The 17920-nt window shown below is 43.8% G+C and overlaps 1 protein-coding gene across 1 annotated transcript in view; it reads left to right on the top strand.

Annotated features, from left to right (window-relative positions):
- TMEM178A (transmembrane protein 178A) overlaps nt 1-13813 on the top strand; it is a 46615-nt gene extending 32802 nt beyond the window's left edge. Inside the window, exons 2-4 of the mRNA XM_065891548.1 lie at nt 1586-1699; nt 4527-4664; nt 12843-13813. Coding sequence (XP_065747620.1) covers nt 1586-1699; nt 4527-4664; nt 12843-13084 — 494 coding nt within the window. The 3' untranslated portion in view covers nt 13085-13813. The remainder of the gene's footprint in view (nt 1-1585; nt 1700-4526; nt 4665-12842) is intronic.
- Nucleotides 13814-17920: the final 4107 nt, after the last annotated feature.

The following is a 17920-nucleotide window of genomic DNA, read 5'->3' as shown; positions in this document are numbered from 1 at the left end:
GAGTATCAAGTGGAATGACAGTTTTGAAAAACACAAATGAGAGCTATTATTGCAGTCTGTTATCTTTTATTATTCTCAGACGAGGTCATTTGCTCTTTGTAAGCACAGGCATTTTCTGACTTATAAACACGTCACATATGTAAACACCGAACTTATATGCCTTAGACCTCACAACCACCGCCAGGGGCCTATGTTGAAAAAACAAAGAGAAAAATAGAAAGAGCTGTGAGCTTTTAGAGAATCTGTGGTTTCATAAGGAAAAAAAAAAAAAAGCTTCCGAAAAAGCAGAGATAGTCCTGGGTAGTTTCTTAGCTGCCTGCATCCGCATTACTTGGGATGTTTTGTTAAAAGTCAGGTTCCTGGCTCCATCCCATATCTTTTGAGTCAGAATATCTTGGGTTGGGTCCAGGAGTCTACATTTTAAACTAGCTCCCCAGGTGATTCTTATGCATACTGATGATTGAGAGACAAGGGAGGTGATCCTGTAGGTGCCTTCCCATCAGGGACTAAGTGGCTCGTGCTGTTAACTGTGCTCAAATACGAATCCCCCCTTTCAATGCCTGAGTTTTAAAAAATTTCACTTTTTTAATTACATTTACTCAAATTCCACCAATTAGAGATTTATTTGCATCTATGAGAATATTTTTTAACAGCTGCCGGAGTGAAAAGATTAACATTTACTCACAGCTCTTTTAAAATTAATCTAATCAGATTGCATTTATCCAAACAGCTGGTCAAGGTGATTTACAAGGAAAGAAGGAAGTTTTGTTTCATTTTAATTTGACAGGAAGATAGATACTTTCGTGGGATTCAGAAGACTTTAGGGGAAAAATAGGCCTGTGTTAATTTATGCAGTAATAGCATGGATTGAGAGGGAAGGTAGGAAAAGACACTAGATAAAGCAGTGGATACTTGCCCATTTCAAAATACTGTGCATACAACCAGGAAAGGGAGGAAAAAATTTCTTTCTCCTTTCTACTTTTAATATTACCCGTTGTCTTAGAACCTAGAATTCAGATCAGTAAAATGTGTATTAAGGAATTATATCAGCTGCTGTAGGGCTACTTAGGCTCTCGTGGGCTGTCTAGAGACCTAATCACTATTTAAACCACTACATAGAAGGCTCTTTATTGAAAAATGTCTTCTGGTTTCCAAATAACACACTTCCTGATATACTTTTTGATTCAGCCCATTTGAGAGTTTGAGGTTGGATCAAATTTGGATGCGTGAAATTTATCTGTGTTCAAATTCCAAGCTGATTTCTCCCAATCATCTGTATACTTTTAGGCCATTTCTCCTTGAGGAGTTTTGTGTTTAGTTCATACAAATTCAACATTGAAAAAATAATTAGGGGAGTTTAGATTCTTATCAAATTTAATACATTCAAAAATGAAACATGATTTAAAAAATTATTTCACGTTTTGGGTCTTTACTACTCTGACTTGTCTCTGTTAATGAGAGTAATCAAGAGATTCCTATCCCCTGCCCCTTCAACCCAGTTTAGGATGCATTGTCCTGCCTTCAGTTTCCAGAATTCTATTACAAATGCGTGGACTAGTAAATCACATTTCTTATTTCCTTCAAGGTATTGCACAGCGCTGTACAGCTATCAAGTACCACTTTTCTCAGCCGATACGCTTACGAAACATTCCTTTCAATTTGACCAAGACAATCCAGCAAGATGAATGGCACCTGCTTCGTGAGTATTTCTGGGAAAGGGTCGGAGAGGGTCAGAGAGGAAATGGTGTCTTTCTGAACAAAAAGCCTTCCCACCAGCCCTTTCAGATATGGACCGAAAGATGCTGTGCTGATCCTACGTGGGCCTCTGGGCCCCATCCGACTTGGTCAGAGACTCAGAGAGTCATTTCACTGTGCCATGGTCACAACTTGTTTGCAGATCAGATGTGTGAGAGTCAGGCGTGGGGCTTTGTGAGACAGTGCCGCGAGCGTGTCTGTCCTTGTGGCATCGGTATACAATCCACCTCCTGAGTGCATTCTTTACCAAGCCATGTGGCACAAGGCCCTGATCTGGTGCTTGTCTTAGTAAACCATGGAGACTATACCTTAGGTGTGTTATTTTAGTTTTCTTTATCCAATATTCATTTTAGTTACTGTGTCTATCTCAGACCTTGGTATTTCTGCTAAAATATCTTCATGAGTGTATGTTGTAATTTTCTCAGAAGGGGTCTGTTATCTCCACATCTCGATGGCAGGAACTATCTTTTTTACCCTCAGGAAAATGTGAAACTGTAGAAAGGATTGTGCAGTGTGACACCAAAGAGGACTGATATTTACCTGAAAACTGTCGATTCATGTTGCCTAGGGATAGATAATTCAGGAAAGCAAAAAACTAGGCCTAATTCTTTTTAGTGTTTACCCTAATCAGACGTTGACATTGTCATTTCCAATGCAATCAACGCAAGGACTTCAGTGATCTTGTTTGGTGACCCAAGTCACTACAGGAAGCCAAGTAGAGTTTCATTTTGTAAAGTCAAGTCTCTCTACAGATCAAAGGGCTCTATTTTGAATCTCAAAGATGTAAATGGAAGCTCTTAAGATATTGCCCACAGCAGTGGTGTAATGTTATAAATATTATGATCTGCAAATTTAGGACTTGGAAAGTCATTGGCTAAAATGTGGTTTATTTCTGAGTAGTATCACTTCCTGAAAATTATCTCTTGCTGGCTGATCTTAATGGTCATTTCTCAGCAGATCTTAGTTAGAGCCTTATCTAAGTCTTCTTACATCTTCATTCTTTATGAGCATGTTTGGAGTTCTTTGCCTTAATCATCTATGCAGAAAGCCACACAGTCACTGGTTTTCGGCAAGAAAAGATCATCACGGGATCCTGAAAAAGAACCTTATCTCTTTAAGAGTTTGTACCCTGTTACTGCCCAGCAAGCCAGTACTGAGCATTCTCCTCTTAATCCTCTCTGAGGTTCTCCTGGAAAGATGCTTTCGGCAGTCTCAGGCATGGCTTTTTCCAAGAAAGTCACACTTGATGATCTGTACCATGTTTACCAGATAAGCTTAGCATATCCCGTACTAAGGCAAATCCCATGTGGATTATATCTGAACCTTGTGCCTTTTAATGGCCATAGAAAATAAAACTCGAACCACAGGGAGTTTAGGAGGTTGTGAGAGAATGGTGACTGAGCTATGATTACACTGGATGTCTCAAAACGACTTACACCTTAATATTAAACAGCCCCTTTAAATGATCAGTGCCCGTGACCCCTAGTTCTGTGGTGGTCTACACTGCCCCTTCTAGGCTGCAACGCCCTGCTTCAGTTTAGATGCTCTGAGCTAGAAATGAAAAATCCCTTGAAAAGAAAGGGAGGGACCACGTGTGACAAGGGCAAGGCTGAAAGCTACCGTGATCCACCCTGTATACATCATCCCGAGTTGCCAGAGGCCACAGGAACACACAGTGAGGTGGTGGCTGCCTGGGCGCCTTCGCAGAGCAGCCCACGCTCACACAGCGGGGTGTGCCTCTGGTCTTGGTTCCATGTGTGTGCAGGAGTGCACGGTCCACCTTGCCTAGACCTGTTCACTGGCTTCAGCGGCAAACTTGTGTTTGGGATCTGTTGCTCCAAGAAGGATCCGAGAAATCTAGCTCACGATTTTTAAAATTAGCTTCATTCAAAAAAAAAAAAAAAAAAAAGAGGGAGGGAAATAGAAAGAAAAAGGAAAAAAGCAGGAGGGTGGGCAACTGGAGTGGAAGTGTACCCATACATCCAGCCAGTCCATCTCTTGCTTTGGCCTAGAAGGTGGGCCAGGGCCTGGGTTCCTGGCCCAGTGATCACAGTCGTGTTTTTGTGATAGACCAAACTTCTTGTGTGTTCAGTGGGGCTTGGCCCACGGGAACAGCCTTTTCTTAACCTGGGTACTTGGGAGCTTGGGTTGTAGGGCCTGTGTTTAAGGGAAGAGGGCCTTAATGAGTAGATGTCCTATATGTGCATGTTGGGCCCTATTTCAGTTACGGTTGCCTTCACTTTCTCAAATCCTTTTTGAAAATAGGCAGGAGGAAGTATAACTTAAAAATAAAGTAATTGGCATCCTTGGTGCACAGGTCAAACCATATTTCACTATATCTCAGTTTTTAGGCTCTTTCCCCAAAGTCAGATTAATTACAGCCACTACAGTGGTGGTGACCTATGATTCTGTTGCTCTTTGGAGGATAATAAAGACCTTTTGCAAACCTTCCTCACTCTCAGTTTACTAAGTAACTTTTTACCTCTTACCCTTGTTTACCCTGGTGTCCGCTGGTCTATTTTCTACTTGATACGGACTTCTCCATGGACTCAGGGAGGGTAGATGCTGACCCCTCAACTTGTTACACCCCATCTGTCCTCTTATGAAATACCTAGGAAGTTTATTTCCTAAATCACCGTGGCCCTGAAGACCCTGCACCTGTCCATGTAACGTATTAGTTTTCACAATGTATACAAAGCTCTTCGTTCTCGAATTTTCAATAACTCTCCTTCTTCTGCTTATTATCTTGAATGTTTGTGTTTTGAGATTAGATTTAAGAAGAATCACTGCTGGCTTCCTGGGCATGGCTGTGGCCGTCCTGCTCTGTGGCTGCATTGTGGCCATGGTCAGCTTCTTCTGGGAGGAAAGCCTGACCCAGCATGTGGCCGGACTCCTTTTCCTCATGACAGGTACGCGGAACACCTCTGACACCTCTCCCAGTGAAAGCAAAGGCCTCTCTGCAGGCAGCTAGCTTCACTTTGTTATCTCTCCATTAATTTTGTTTTCACTTGTGAGAAAAGCAACCAGAAGGTCATTTGGCTTTGGTGGGCAATACAGAATTTAAAGAAAACAACAGTGTTAAAAACGCAGCCCTGATTTCCCCATTGCGGCCCGTTACAAGGTTAGATGGAAATGTCTTGGGTTTAATCTCCATATGATGCAGGTCTGATTTTTCTGTCCCATTCTTTCCTATTGTGCCCCTAACCCTGGCATGGACTCTTGGCAAACATGGGCAATTGCTTATCAGGAGCCCTCCAGGAGAGGGTGATAGCTCAGCACAGCCCACGCCTCTGGGCTGAAGGTCAACTCAAAGTCTATTTCTTAGTGATGGAGTCATTGGTGTCATTTTTACACACAAGACATTCATTCATTTCACTCCACAGATACTTTGTGAGGACTTACTATGGACCAGGCACTTCTCTACATACTAAAGACACATAATGATTAAGGCAGACAAAATCCTTCTCCCTTTCTGTTTTGGCGAGACACAAATAATAAGTTGTGATAGCGATAAAAGCTGTGAGGAAGGTAAAGGAGGTGGTGTAGGGGACCCTCTTCCACATAGGGAGTGCGCTGCGGGCAGAGGAAGGAACGGTGCCAAGGCCTAAGGCAGGGATGGCTTGACGTATGTGTTTCGAGCCACAGAGAGACCAGTGTGGCCGAGGGCAGGGAAGGAGAGGACAGCATCCCATGAGGTGGAGAAGCAGGCAGGGGCTTGGATTTTAATCTAAGGGTGGTGGAAGCCACCAGAAGGTTTTATGCCAAGGAGTGACTTGCTGTTAAATCAGGAGATTGGAAGGGGGTGTGTGGAGACACGACTATGGTCTTTTCGATTGTCGGGTGAAGAACATTTTTGTCTAAGAAGGAGTCAGCAGCTGAGTTGATGGCTGAAATTGACTGAAGGTGGCTGCGGGGAAGAAATCTTTCCTCCTGCTTTTTCCCAGAAAATTGTGTCTGTGATTAGTGAATGCCAAGTTAACAGTTTCACAAAGTACGCTGAGCATCAGGGGTAATAGTACTCTGGATGTGTAGCCGTTTTGAATAAGCTTATTCCTGCTTCTCTGGAGTTCTGTTACTCAAGCGACCACGACTGGGGTTTCTAGCACTGCTTGCTGTCATGGTCACTCACTCAAGCCCGTGTTCCCTGGAGGCGGCAGCACCGCTTGGTGACTGGCACTATTTTTTCTGTCTTTCAGGGCTGACAGGTAGGTGGTGCTTTGCCTTCTGGTTGGTCAACCAGTCAGCTCCTGTAACCCAATTCACAGACAGACGTCCTTCCTTCTTTCTAAGTCCTGTCGGCCCCTTTCCGACCCCATGAGATGGCGCTGTAACCAGCAGTGACCTGGAATAACGGATGATCATTGTAAGCATCCCGACAGAGCATTAAAAAAAAAAAAGTCACCTGGCCTTTGAATCATTCTTAGCAGAAAAACAACTTAAGTTTTCCCAGACTTGGGTGAATACACAGAGGCTGCAGGACTGTAGCCCAGGGAGGCTAAAATTCTAGTTTCTGAGGTTTTGGAGGAGGATTTGAACCTTCAAGACCAGCCCTTGGGAGGGTGCCTGCCTAAAGGATTCATTAAAATCCAAAGTGTAGGGACTTCCCTGGTGGTCCAGTGGTTAAGACTCCACGCTTCCAATGCAGGGGGTCCAGGTTCGATCTCTGGTCAGGGAACTAGATCCCGCATGCCGCAACTAAGAGCCTGCGTGCAGTAGCACAGATCCGGCACAGCCAAATAAATAAATGAATAAATATTAAAAAAAAAAAAATCCAGGGTGTAGAATGAACAGGTGAGGGTGTCAAAGAATCAGAGAGGCCGGTGCTGCCCAGGGGATTTCTTGAAGATTAATGGTCATGAAATATCTCCCCCCATTTTCTTCCCTTCCTTTATTAGTTGGGCCCCCATTTTTCTAACTCTTGTCCTCACATACATCAAAGAAGTATTCGCGACCCCCCAGCCCTGGAAAGGCCCCACATAGCATCCTCAGGGAAATGAAAGGAGCTGAGGGCCAGACAAAAGCCTCAGTAGTAGCAGTTTTTAAAGGACCCTTGTAATGTGGGTAATACATGAATAATGTAGGATGCTCTTAGATATCAGACAACTGTTGGCATGAAAATAAATCACAGGACCATAGAAGTCAGGCCCAGTGAGCGTTTCTTGGGAGGCAGAGGGGCTGGTTTGGTTTTAAATGAAAGGAGGATGGGAGTTCAGTCTTGCATTGGCTCAGAGGAGAGCTAGGAGCTGAGTTTCTGAAGCCAGCCCCACCTTCCCCTGCTCAGCCCTCATTCCTGAGCCATCTGTGTAGCTCTGGGCCAGACTGGCTCAGGGCTCAGCAGGATTTATCATCAAAAGCCCCTGTGCAACCGTTAAAAACAAAACAAGCAGAACAATAGCCAGAGTGGCAAAAACCCACTGCAACCCCAAAACACCCTAAACTTATAAACTTGAAGTTTGATGACCAGTCCGGAAGGGTGGACAGACCTACCACATAACACTGGCTTTTTTTTGGAATAAAGGGAAAACCCACTTATAGATCTCACCATCTGAAAAATTAGTTGTTAAAATATTTTCCTTATCCTGGACCAAATCTTGCCCAAGTCTTTGTCTCACTAAAGACAACAACAAAAGGGAGAGAAGTGGCTGTGGTTCTAAAAGGGTAGCTCAGGGCATCCTTGCGATGGAAATGGTCTGTGTCTGGTCTGTGATGGTGGGCCACATAATCTGCACACGTGGTGACATTCCATGGAACTAAGTGCACACACACACACAAGTGACTGAGTGCATGTAAAAGTGGTGCGATCGGAATAAGGTGGATGGATTGTATCATCGTAAGTTTCCTGGTTGTGCTATTATACTAGAGTTGTGCAAGACGTGACTATTCGGGGAAATTGGGTGAAGGGTATACAGGATCTCACTGTGTTATCTCTTTCAACTGCATGTGAATCTACAATTATTTCAAAATAAAAATTTAAAAGAAAAAAACAACAACAGAAAAAAAGGAAAGAAAAAATGTTTGCCCCCATCATCACATGGAAAGTATTGAATATGTTGTTTTCTGGGCTTCCATTTATCATCATACCGTAAGCATTCCCGGTGGCCTTATATTGTTCTGTGTTCGGTTTGTAATAGCTTTTAATAGCTGCATGTTCTTCCATGGAGTAGATTTGCCGCGTTATGTTCCCTTACTGTGGGATTTAGGGAGGTTTGTTTCATTTTGCTACTGCAAATAATCCCTTTCCATTTCCGCTACTACAAATAATCCCTTTCCATTTCCTTTGTAAACACCAAGATAACTATGTTAATCCATTGCATGAGATAAATTAGCTGTAAGACCTTCCCACGTAGCAGCAGGAGATGAGAGCAAATAGGGTTAAAAGAATTGATTTTAACGAAGCCGAAGTGTCTTCAGCAGTCTTAGTCGGCATCACACCACAGATTTTTGATGCTAAACGTAGCCTCTTCTAAGGCGCTGGCATCTTCATTCTCTACCTGAATTTATTAGCCAAACCTTCAATGAAGATCATCAGTGATGTGACAGTTTGAGATGTTAAAATGGAAACTTGGAAACAATCTCTCTCCTTAGGCCTTACTGCATACTGACAGCTCTTGACTACCCACACGTGGAGCAGCAGGGCTGCTGACTGTCACTTCCCATCCCTAATTCCCTGGGGCCTCTCAAGGGGTCCTCCAGCAGGGCCAGGGGCACAGAGCCTCAAATGTAGCCTTTTGACCTCATGTCCTCTGAAGTTACACACGCACCGTCACGGAGGCATATCCAGAGATAAGGGAATAAGACATGATCCAACAGTGAGGGGCTGCCCTTTACCCGACCGCACTGCCTCCTGCACTGCGAGTGGGCATTCCCTCAGCTTTAAATGACGCATTCTATTCGATTGCTGTTGTGCTAGTATGATAATTATCATTTGTTAGGAATGTAAATATTTTAAAAGGTTAATTTATTCAATGCAAATATTTTTAAATACAATTTTTATGTCTCTGTAGTAGGGTTTTAATTACCTTTTAATATACTGGGAGTCTCAAAAATTGGATAAAGCTTGGTCCTCCCTTGATGGGGGCCTCCGTTCCCCTTCGTAGGCTGTGCCCTGGGTGGCTACTGCCGGACGAGGCAGGGCCTTCGGGTCAGTAGAGAAAGAAGAGACGGCCCAGGCTGCCCCAGCAAAGCTCAGGGAAGGTAACACCCACGCTAGGCCACCCATTGTTTTGCTTCAATACATTCAAATTAAAACAAAGACTCCTCTGTAGGTGTATTGAATTCTCTAGGGTAGCCACTGATTATGACCTAAAACTACAGGTCCTTAATGCCATATCTGAAGCCCTTGGGACCAGGTGCATTTTGGAATTCAGGATTTTTTTAAAAAAATTTATTTAGTTTATTTATTTTTGGCTGCCTTGGGTCTTTGTTGTTGAGCGCGGGCTTTCTCTAGTCGTGGCGAGCGGGGGCTACTCTTTGTTGTGGTGTGCGGGCTTCTCATTGCGGTGGCTTCTCTTGTTGCAGAGCACGTTCCCTCGGCGCATGGGCCCAGTAGTTGTGGCTCACGGGCTCTAGAGCGCAGGCTCAGTAGTTGTGGCGCACAGGCCTAGTTGTTCCGTGGATCTTCCCGGACCAGGGCTTGAACCCCAGTCCCCTGCACTGGCAGGTGGACTCTTGACCACGGCACCACCAGGGAAGTCCCTGGAATTCAGGATTTTTAAGTTTTATTTTAGAAAGGTAATATAGTGCATGTATTCTATATCATCTAACACCCTGGAGCAGGGTCTGAAATCAAGTATACATTAACATTTCTGCAGCCAAACACATGAATATTCACACTAGGTGGGATCAGTAAGGACTCTAAATAGCCTGTGTCACGTCAGGCCAGATTTGCCGGTCAGTGAGGTTGCTGCAATCTTTGGGAAAAAGAGCAGATGTTTTTCGGATTTAGTTAATTGCAGATTGTGGGTCTTGTATCTGATTTTTTAAAAAAGTGTTGTCTGTCTCTATTAGTCCTGCCCAGTCATTTAGTTAAGGCAACTTAGCAATGGCTTTTTGAGCAATCTGTGTGAAAATTAGCTTGAGGCGGTTTTTCTTTTCTGGAATTGCAAAGAGGCCAGAATGATGGGCAGGCCATCTTTTGAAGGAGTGAAAAAAAAAAAAAATCAATGTTTATGTCTGTGGGTGTTGCAGCTATGTTTATCAAGCAGGCTAACCAGGGTGAAGCAACTTCCACTCCTTTCCGCCTTTCAAGCACATCAAAAGAGGATGGTCAAAAGAGTGGGCCGTTACCCTAACTACACCATGCCAGCTGGCCGTAGGCACCATGAAGTTTAGGGAAGGAAATTAGGTTGATGATCTGGGATGGCAGCATAAATTTATTTCTCTTCTGATCCAAAAATATCCTTTCCGGTCTTGTAATTCTGTGATATCGCTGTATCTTCTAATGAAGAACTTTGGTGGAACAACTTTTAATATTTTATAAGAAAAGTCGCTGCATACAGCGCTCTTCAGAACAAGTAGTTACTCACCCTTTTGAAGATGCTACCAGCAGTAGCCAGGACTGAGTTTGGGACTTATAAACCCCTCTCCCCTGGCGCCACCAGCTGGGCTGAAGAGTATCTGGTGGTAGCCCAAGGGAACTCCTGGCTGGTCAGGGGAGAAGGGAAAGGGAAGGAAATGTCTAAGAGAAGAAGGGAGGAGAGGTGACCTCTCTCCTCGTGGCTTTTCAGGAATGACCATTAGATTTTGAACTTTTGAAATGCAAGGCTGGTACCTTATCTTTCCATGCCCTCATTCCATATCTTGCATTAACTAGATTGCTACTGACAAGAAAGCAACATTATCGGAAATAACTTGCCATCTAGGTAAATCCTACAGGAGGTGATTTAGGATGGACTGATTCTTAGGTGTGTAGAACTCACCGTATTGCAGAACTCAGTTTTCTTAAGCAGGTTTTGCACACTCCGTGTCCTCAGTGCTATTAGGGTCCATGTGGAACTTACAGGAAGTCCAGGGGTCTCTACTCCTTTTTCCTGACATGCATGCTGGAAAGTGAGTGGAAAGAACACTTGGGGTTCCTGATCACATCAGCGTCAAAGCAATGATGGCTGTGACCATCAAGAACTCATTCAACTTAACTACCTCTAACATAATCAGAACTGGGTCTGGAACATAGTAGATGCTTATAAATAATTCTTGAATAACTGATTAAATAACACTTAAAATAGTAAAACCTTGCTTAGGCCTGTAAAAGGGATGGAAATAGACTTCATACATTGACCACACACACAAACTCTCTCTCTCTCCCCCCCCCCCCCACACACACGCACTCGCCCGTGCGCATGTTGTTATCAGCTGAATTGTGTGCCCGCCCTGCAGCCCTGCCATTCATATGTTGAAGTTCTAGCCCCGAGAACCTCAGAATGTGACTGTATTTGGAGACAGGGTCTTTAAAGAGGTGATTAACTAAATAAGGTCATTAGGGTGGGGCCATAATCCAGTACGATTGGTGTCCTCATAAAGAAGAGGAAACTTGGGCACAGATAGTTACAGAGGGAAGACTGAAGGCACAGGGAGAAGACCAGCATCTTTAAGCTAAAGAGGGAGGCCTTGGAAGAGACCAGCCCTGCTGGGACCTTGATCTCAGAGTTTTAGCCTCCCGAATTGTGATAAAGTAAATTTCTGTTGTTTCAGCCATCCAGTCTGCTGCTACTTTGTTAAGGCAGCCCGAACAAACTAATACACTGAGGACTGTAAGACATGCATATGGAACTAAAATAGAATTCCGCAGGATCAAAACTGACCTATGACTACTAATCTAGCTACAACAAAGATGTCTTCATCCTTTAAACACTTTTCCTTAGTGTCTTCAAAGTTAGAAGGGTTTTTCTTTCCCCTTATTAAGATATCTTGAATGGGTTAGGCCTCTTTTACAAAAGCTAGTTTGCCTACATTGGAAACGTTGCTTTGTCTCCTCTCCCTACATTTCTCTGTAATAATCAAACAGTCCTGCCCATGCTACAGATAACAGCTATGGCAGCTATGTATTTGCAAACTTCCTTAGATATGTGAGGGTCCAGAAAGGGGAGATTCTTAGATATGCTCTTTGGTTCATCTTTGCTTTTCTCTCACTCAGAACTACTTCAGGAGCATCTTGGAGGGAGAAAAAATATCCTTGGAGAGCAGTCTCTGGGGACATTTGTGGGAAGGGGAGGGGCAGACATCAGGCATATTTATGGGCTCACGTAACCTCCTCCACCCCTCCATCTCAGCTGAGTGAGTAAAGGCAGAAGGAAATAAAGGAGGTTTTCATCAAGGTTTGGCGATGTCCTAATCCTAAAAGAACTTAAGTGGCACAGAGATGTATATAATATTTCAAGATAAAATAAATACAAATAAGGGATACAAATAAGACAAAGGAGCAATCCGGTAGCTGATATATGATGTCAGCTATTTTACGACAATTCCAACATCCTGGATTTAATTTATATTATTTAAAATCTTTTTATCCATTCATTATTTAAAAAAGTGATTTTTGAGGCCCTAGAATGTGCCAGGCTCTGTGCCTTAAAAAAAACTTGTAAAAATTCATTTAAGATATTATCAGGCAACATGATAAATACTAATGATAACGGTAATTGAAAAAGACTTGGTATGATGATTGCAACTACCGAAAACTGTGTCAACTCAGCTGTAGAACAAAGGGAAATGAAAATTGTTTGTATTAGGTTTGAGTGATTATTTTTTTCCTTAAAAATAATTAAAATTTCTACTACGTTGTTTTTAAGTATAAAAAAAATTCATGTATACATACCAATTTAATTGAGATAAGTCTGAATAGTTCAAGTTATCAGAATTTTCCCATCTTTTTCACTCCTATATCTCCAGAACCTAGCATACAGTCTGGCGCATAAAGGTTTTGCCAATGTTTGTTGAATGAAGTAACTCAAGTGAAAGAATTGTCAATCCTTTATTCATTTGGATTCATCATCTCATCTGTTGATCTGATGTTCACGAAGGCCTGTCTGGCATTTGCCTTGTAGCGGGCAAAACCGTAACCCATCACCCTGCTCTCTTTGTATTATTTATAGGAATATTTTGCACCATCTCCCTCTGCACTTACGCCGCCAGCATCTCCTATGATTTGAACCGGGTCCCGAAGCTAATTTATAGCCTGCCTGATGATGTGGAACACGGCTACAGCTGGTCTATCTTTTGTGCCTGGTGTAGTTTAGGCTTTATTGTGGCAGCTGGAGGTCTCTGCATCGCTTACCCATTTATTAGCCGGACCAAGATTGCACATCTAAAGTCTGGCAGGGACTCCACGGTATGACTGTCCATACTCAAGTCCACTGCTTGGTGGCCCGTCCACAGTGCGGACGAACCTTGAAGGGGACGGAGCAGAGTCTGAGTCAGGATCCCAAGCACAAAATCGGTCTTGTACATTCCAGCCTGTTGCCTGCCAGCCCCTTCTGGATGACTGATGTCAAATCATGCAGAAGCTCCATACCTTTCTAAGGACAAGACTACTGTGGGTTCAACTGCTTTAATGACTATTCATGCTTTGACGGCGAGGAGTAGGGAGCAGAGCCGTGGAACATTTCTGGGTTCAGAAAAAGAGGAAACCGCGATGGAAAACTTTGTATGATTACCATTTATTTCAGAGAGTTTGTACATAACAGTTACCCGAGAGTCATTTCTATTTGCAAAAGGATTCATGACAAAGCGAGTATAATTTTCTTGTCATTGTACCATGCTTGTTAAATTTAATGCAGCACCTTCAGAACTTGTCCTTATGGTGTCTTGTTGTGTCAGCACCAAACATGTGTGCATTATTTGTGGATGTTTTTTGTCACAGGGAGATTCTTCTGTTGCCTTATTTATTTTTAATTGAAGTCTCTTCTCCATCTTTGTACTGGAATCAAAATCATAAGAGAAACAGATCAACCCTGGAAGAGCTAACCTGTAATGCTATGCAGTATTGTGAGAAGTCATAGCTGTCGTTCGACCTGTCTCTTTACGTTAACTGGATTTCTGCATTAAATGACTGCCCCCTTGTTAATCTGGGTGTGTTTTCCTGTCTTTCAGCCGTGGCAGTAGGTCTCCCTAGCCATTCAGACAGGTGAGAACTCTTTGTTTTTAAGAGACTTGCTTCCTCTCAGTTAGGTTGGTCATTTCTATTTATCATTTGTAGCAATCACACACATGCTCTTGACAACAGAGATCATTTTCCAAGCTTCTTTTAAAACCTTACCATAGTATTTTGAGTTTTCTTCTCTCCCTCTTCATCTGTGTTTACCGTCTGCCTGGTATTTAGCCACTGATAAGGACTCACAGGCTCCGGCCATATCCTTGAACCTCCTACCCCAGTGGGTTTCAGCCTTGGCTGCATATCCGATCACCTGCTTAATCATCTTCACCTGTGCCTGAACTGGGCCCCACCCCAGACCAATTGACTTAGAGTGTCTGCAGCTGGGCCTGGGCTTGAGTATTTTTCAAAAAAAAAAAAATCTCATAATTCTGATATTCATTTGGGATTTAGAGCCACTGTACTGGGTCAGAGCTACAGTTATCTCCTTGGTAGCTAATATTTACTTAGCGCTTACTGTGTGCCAGTAACTGGGCTCTGTTTTTTCCAGGTATAATTGCATTTAATCCTCTCAAGAGCTCTATGAGGCAGTGTTGGGCCGCACCCTGCAGGCCTGCAAGCCTTGTGGATGCCCGGCCTCAAGACCAAAGAAAGAGCCCAGAGACAGCGACAGAGACATCAATTGTTTACTGGATAGGGGATCTTACACATCTGAAGCAAAAGGTCCTGGAGGGACACCCCACCATAGACGGCAGGCAGGACATAGCAGCACTCTGCTACCTGGGGGAGAAGGAGGAATTCCCCCATTTATAGGGGGAATTGATGACAGGTTGGCTCCTCAGTTACCAAGGAAACCATCAGCCGAGGCAAGTCCCTCACAGCCCCTCAGGTTAAGACTATCACCAGGGCTTTTGTTTCGCTTTAATAAACTAGCAGGTGGAGCCCTTCTGGCCTAAGGGTCAGGAGGCGAGCACATTCCTGTGAGAAGGGTGTAGGTGAAGCAGGGACTGGTTGAGATGAGCAGAGAATGTACAAAGAGCAAGAGAAGAACCATCTGGGGCGGCCTGACCATACAGGTAGGTAACTCTTCTTCCATTTTACTGATAATGAAGCTGAAGGGCAGACTCAGAACATTTGCTTCATTTTTTTCGACGCGTGGGTATAGGACAAAATTAAAACCCTTCCATGGTATTTCTTTATCTTTAAATGGAAGGGTGGGCACTAGCTAACTTCTACGCTTTTCCTTTTAACTCCATCATTATGCTGTATTGTACACACGAAAAAGATGGTCTGTAAAAGAGGGAAGGTGCTATACCAGAAGTATAACGGTGCTTCAGACTTTAATTTAATAAAAAATGCTTTTTTCCGGGTTTCCCTGGTGGCGCAGTGGTTGAGAGTCCGCCTACCAATGCCGGGGACACGGGTTCGTGGCCTGGTCCAGGAGGATCCCACATGCTGCGGAGCGGCTGGGCCCGTGAGCCATGGCCGCTGAGCCTGCGCATCCGGAGCCTGTGCTCCGCAGTGGGAGAGGCCACAACAGTGAGAAGCCCGCATACCGCAAAAAACAAAAGCAAAAAAAATAAATGCTTTTTTCCCCTTCATTATAAAACCTGATTTGGTACTTGTAAAAGGATAATGATAATCTACCTACCCCCACCCCAAAATCAAGCCTGGTTTCCAAGTGACGGTGTCCACATATTGTTACGTAAGCCTTTTGGAAGAGGTTAGGTGATCCCGGTGACCACACAAGCTCTCACCAAGGCCTGTGGCTGTATTCCCTGGCAATCTCTCAGGCCTGTTTAATAAACCCATCCCTCTGGATGAGATCAGAGACATAGAGAAAGGAGCAATTATTTTCATTTATTACTTTCATTTATTACTTACTTTTCAAAGCAGGAGAGCTGTTTCTTTGAAGTTTTCTTTAAAGATTCCCCATAGAAGATGTCAAGACTCTTGAGCATTTATATTCCAACCACCAAAGCAGCGTCTGAGTGAGTGACTTTTGAAGTTTCTGAGAAGCTTCCCAGGGGTTTGAGGTGTGAGTGGAAGACAGCCTCGGAATGACAGAAAGTTGAAGGGTTCACACACCAGAAAGATTTGCCCAGAAGCCAGGGGAGTTCACTTCGGATTCAAGCGTGTGTTGGCAAGAACAGAGCTTCCCTGCCTTTCAGCCAAAGTGAGCTCAGAGCAAGCTTCCTTGCTTTCTATTTACATTTCAGAGTGTAAATGTTGCCAGTCTTGCATTTGGTTCCCAGTCCTTAGGCTTCTCTTAGGGGTGTTTTCTTAACTGGCTTGCAAATGAGGAGTAATTGAAATGGCTGCACAGTACTGCAGGAGCAGAAGCATTCGTTGAGATAGTTTGTTTGTTCTTCTTATGTTTTCTCTGTCCCAATTCTAATTGCATGCCTATAGCCAGGCTGTGGGTTTTTTTTTTTTTTTTTTTTTTTTTGCCTTGGGCATTTTTTTGCAGGGCAGAAGGCAGAGGTAGCTGATCTCCTTGAAGTGAGGATGCATTGGGTCCAAAAGGGAGGATAGGCCAGAGGGCTGACTTTGTGGGCTAGAAGTACTTAAGGGCATCCTGGAGACTGGAAAGAAAAAGGATGGCAGTCCTGTGATTAGCTGGGTCCTTGCATTTCTTGAGGTTATCAGGACCTCGGCAAGGATGGCTATATGGGGTGTCCAGAGATACTGGAGCCCTTGGTACAGTGGCTCTCATGACCCAACCATGGTTTCAGAGCAGCAGAATCAATGGGCTGGGAAGAACCAAGCCTTGGAATAATGGGCTTCTCAGTGGCAGCCAGTCTGACCCTTGGAAGGTCCAGGGATATTGGTACAGCTGTGTGTGTGTCTGCAGTAATGAATGAGGGCTAATTCCTCCTAAACCTACAAGAAAGGACTGTGAATAGAAAGTAAATGGATTTACAGGACACCTCATGTCCATCTGCCATATATAGACAACATTTACCAAAAAAGAGCTCTACCCAAACCCTTGATGAGACAACCATAGGCCCCATAGGCCCCTCCTCTTACCAATGTCATTTTTGGCTTATTTGCAATGTTAGAACATAGCTGCCCACTCCAAGGGAACCCTACCCCCTCCTTCTTTACAGCACCATGGACCCTTGATAATCAAGGGTCCAGGATGTAGGAAACTTACCCAGAATGTAATTTCTCCATAAAAGTCCTTGTATCTGTCAACAAATATTTATTGAATTCCTACTGTGTGCCAAGTGGTATTCTAGGCACTTGGGAAACATCCATGAAGCAAAACAGACCAAGCTTCTTGCCCCTGTGAAGCTTATTCTAGTAAAATTCAGTACAATACAAGTAAAAAATTCAAGTCACCCTTCCAAGCCCCACATGATTTCATAAATCCCAGATTAAAGTAGTTGAACCCAGTTATTAAAATAAGTTTCTTTTGACTTATGTTTTCATTGGCTGTATATTTCACTTCATGTCATTTTATTTGAATCTATCCTCAGTAACATAAAAAGTACATTATTAACTTTTTTTGTGGTGCTGGGGGATGAGTTTGCCTCTCGAAGATTTCCCAGTTGAAACTGAAATCTGAGAACACAAAGGTGTACTGCACAAGTACGCCTCAGTCACCCGAGCTAGGGAACCCGGTTCCTAAGGTTATCTGAGCTAAGAATGAAGAGGGACCTGGGATCCTGGAGACTCAGGCCACAAGGTCAAGGTAACCTACCCAGTGGAGGCCGGTGCGTATGGGATGCTAATGCCGCCAGGTCTTTCTCAGGCTGTTTCCTCTGAGCTGGGACACCTGCTCTTAGACTTTTCCTTGTGTCTCAGCTTCAACACAACACTCCTAGAAGCCAGGCTTGAGCACACTCCCCTGCTTTAACCCCTTTCCTGCCCAGTTACACTCTGCATGCTAATCACCTGCTCACCCCTAACTGGATCATAGACTCTTCTTGCAAGGTGTAAACTGTGTCTTGGTTGAGTTTTGTCTCCAGGCTTTAGTCCTGGAACCCAACAGGTGCTCATAAACCTTTGTGGAAGAAATGCGTGAATTCAGAGTCACAGACACAAACTATCCGCTGCCCTGGACAGAACTGACTC

The sequence above is a fragment of the Phocoena phocoena genome, chromosome 14, assembly GCF_963924675.1.
Source record: "Phocoena phocoena chromosome 14, mPhoPho1.1, whole genome shotgun sequence".
NCBI classification, from domain to species: Eukaryota; Metazoa; Chordata; class Mammalia; order Artiodactyla; family Phocoenidae; genus Phocoena; species Phocoena phocoena.
Note: the sequence above shows the minus strand (reverse complement) of the source record. Positions and strands in the feature narration are given on the sequence as shown.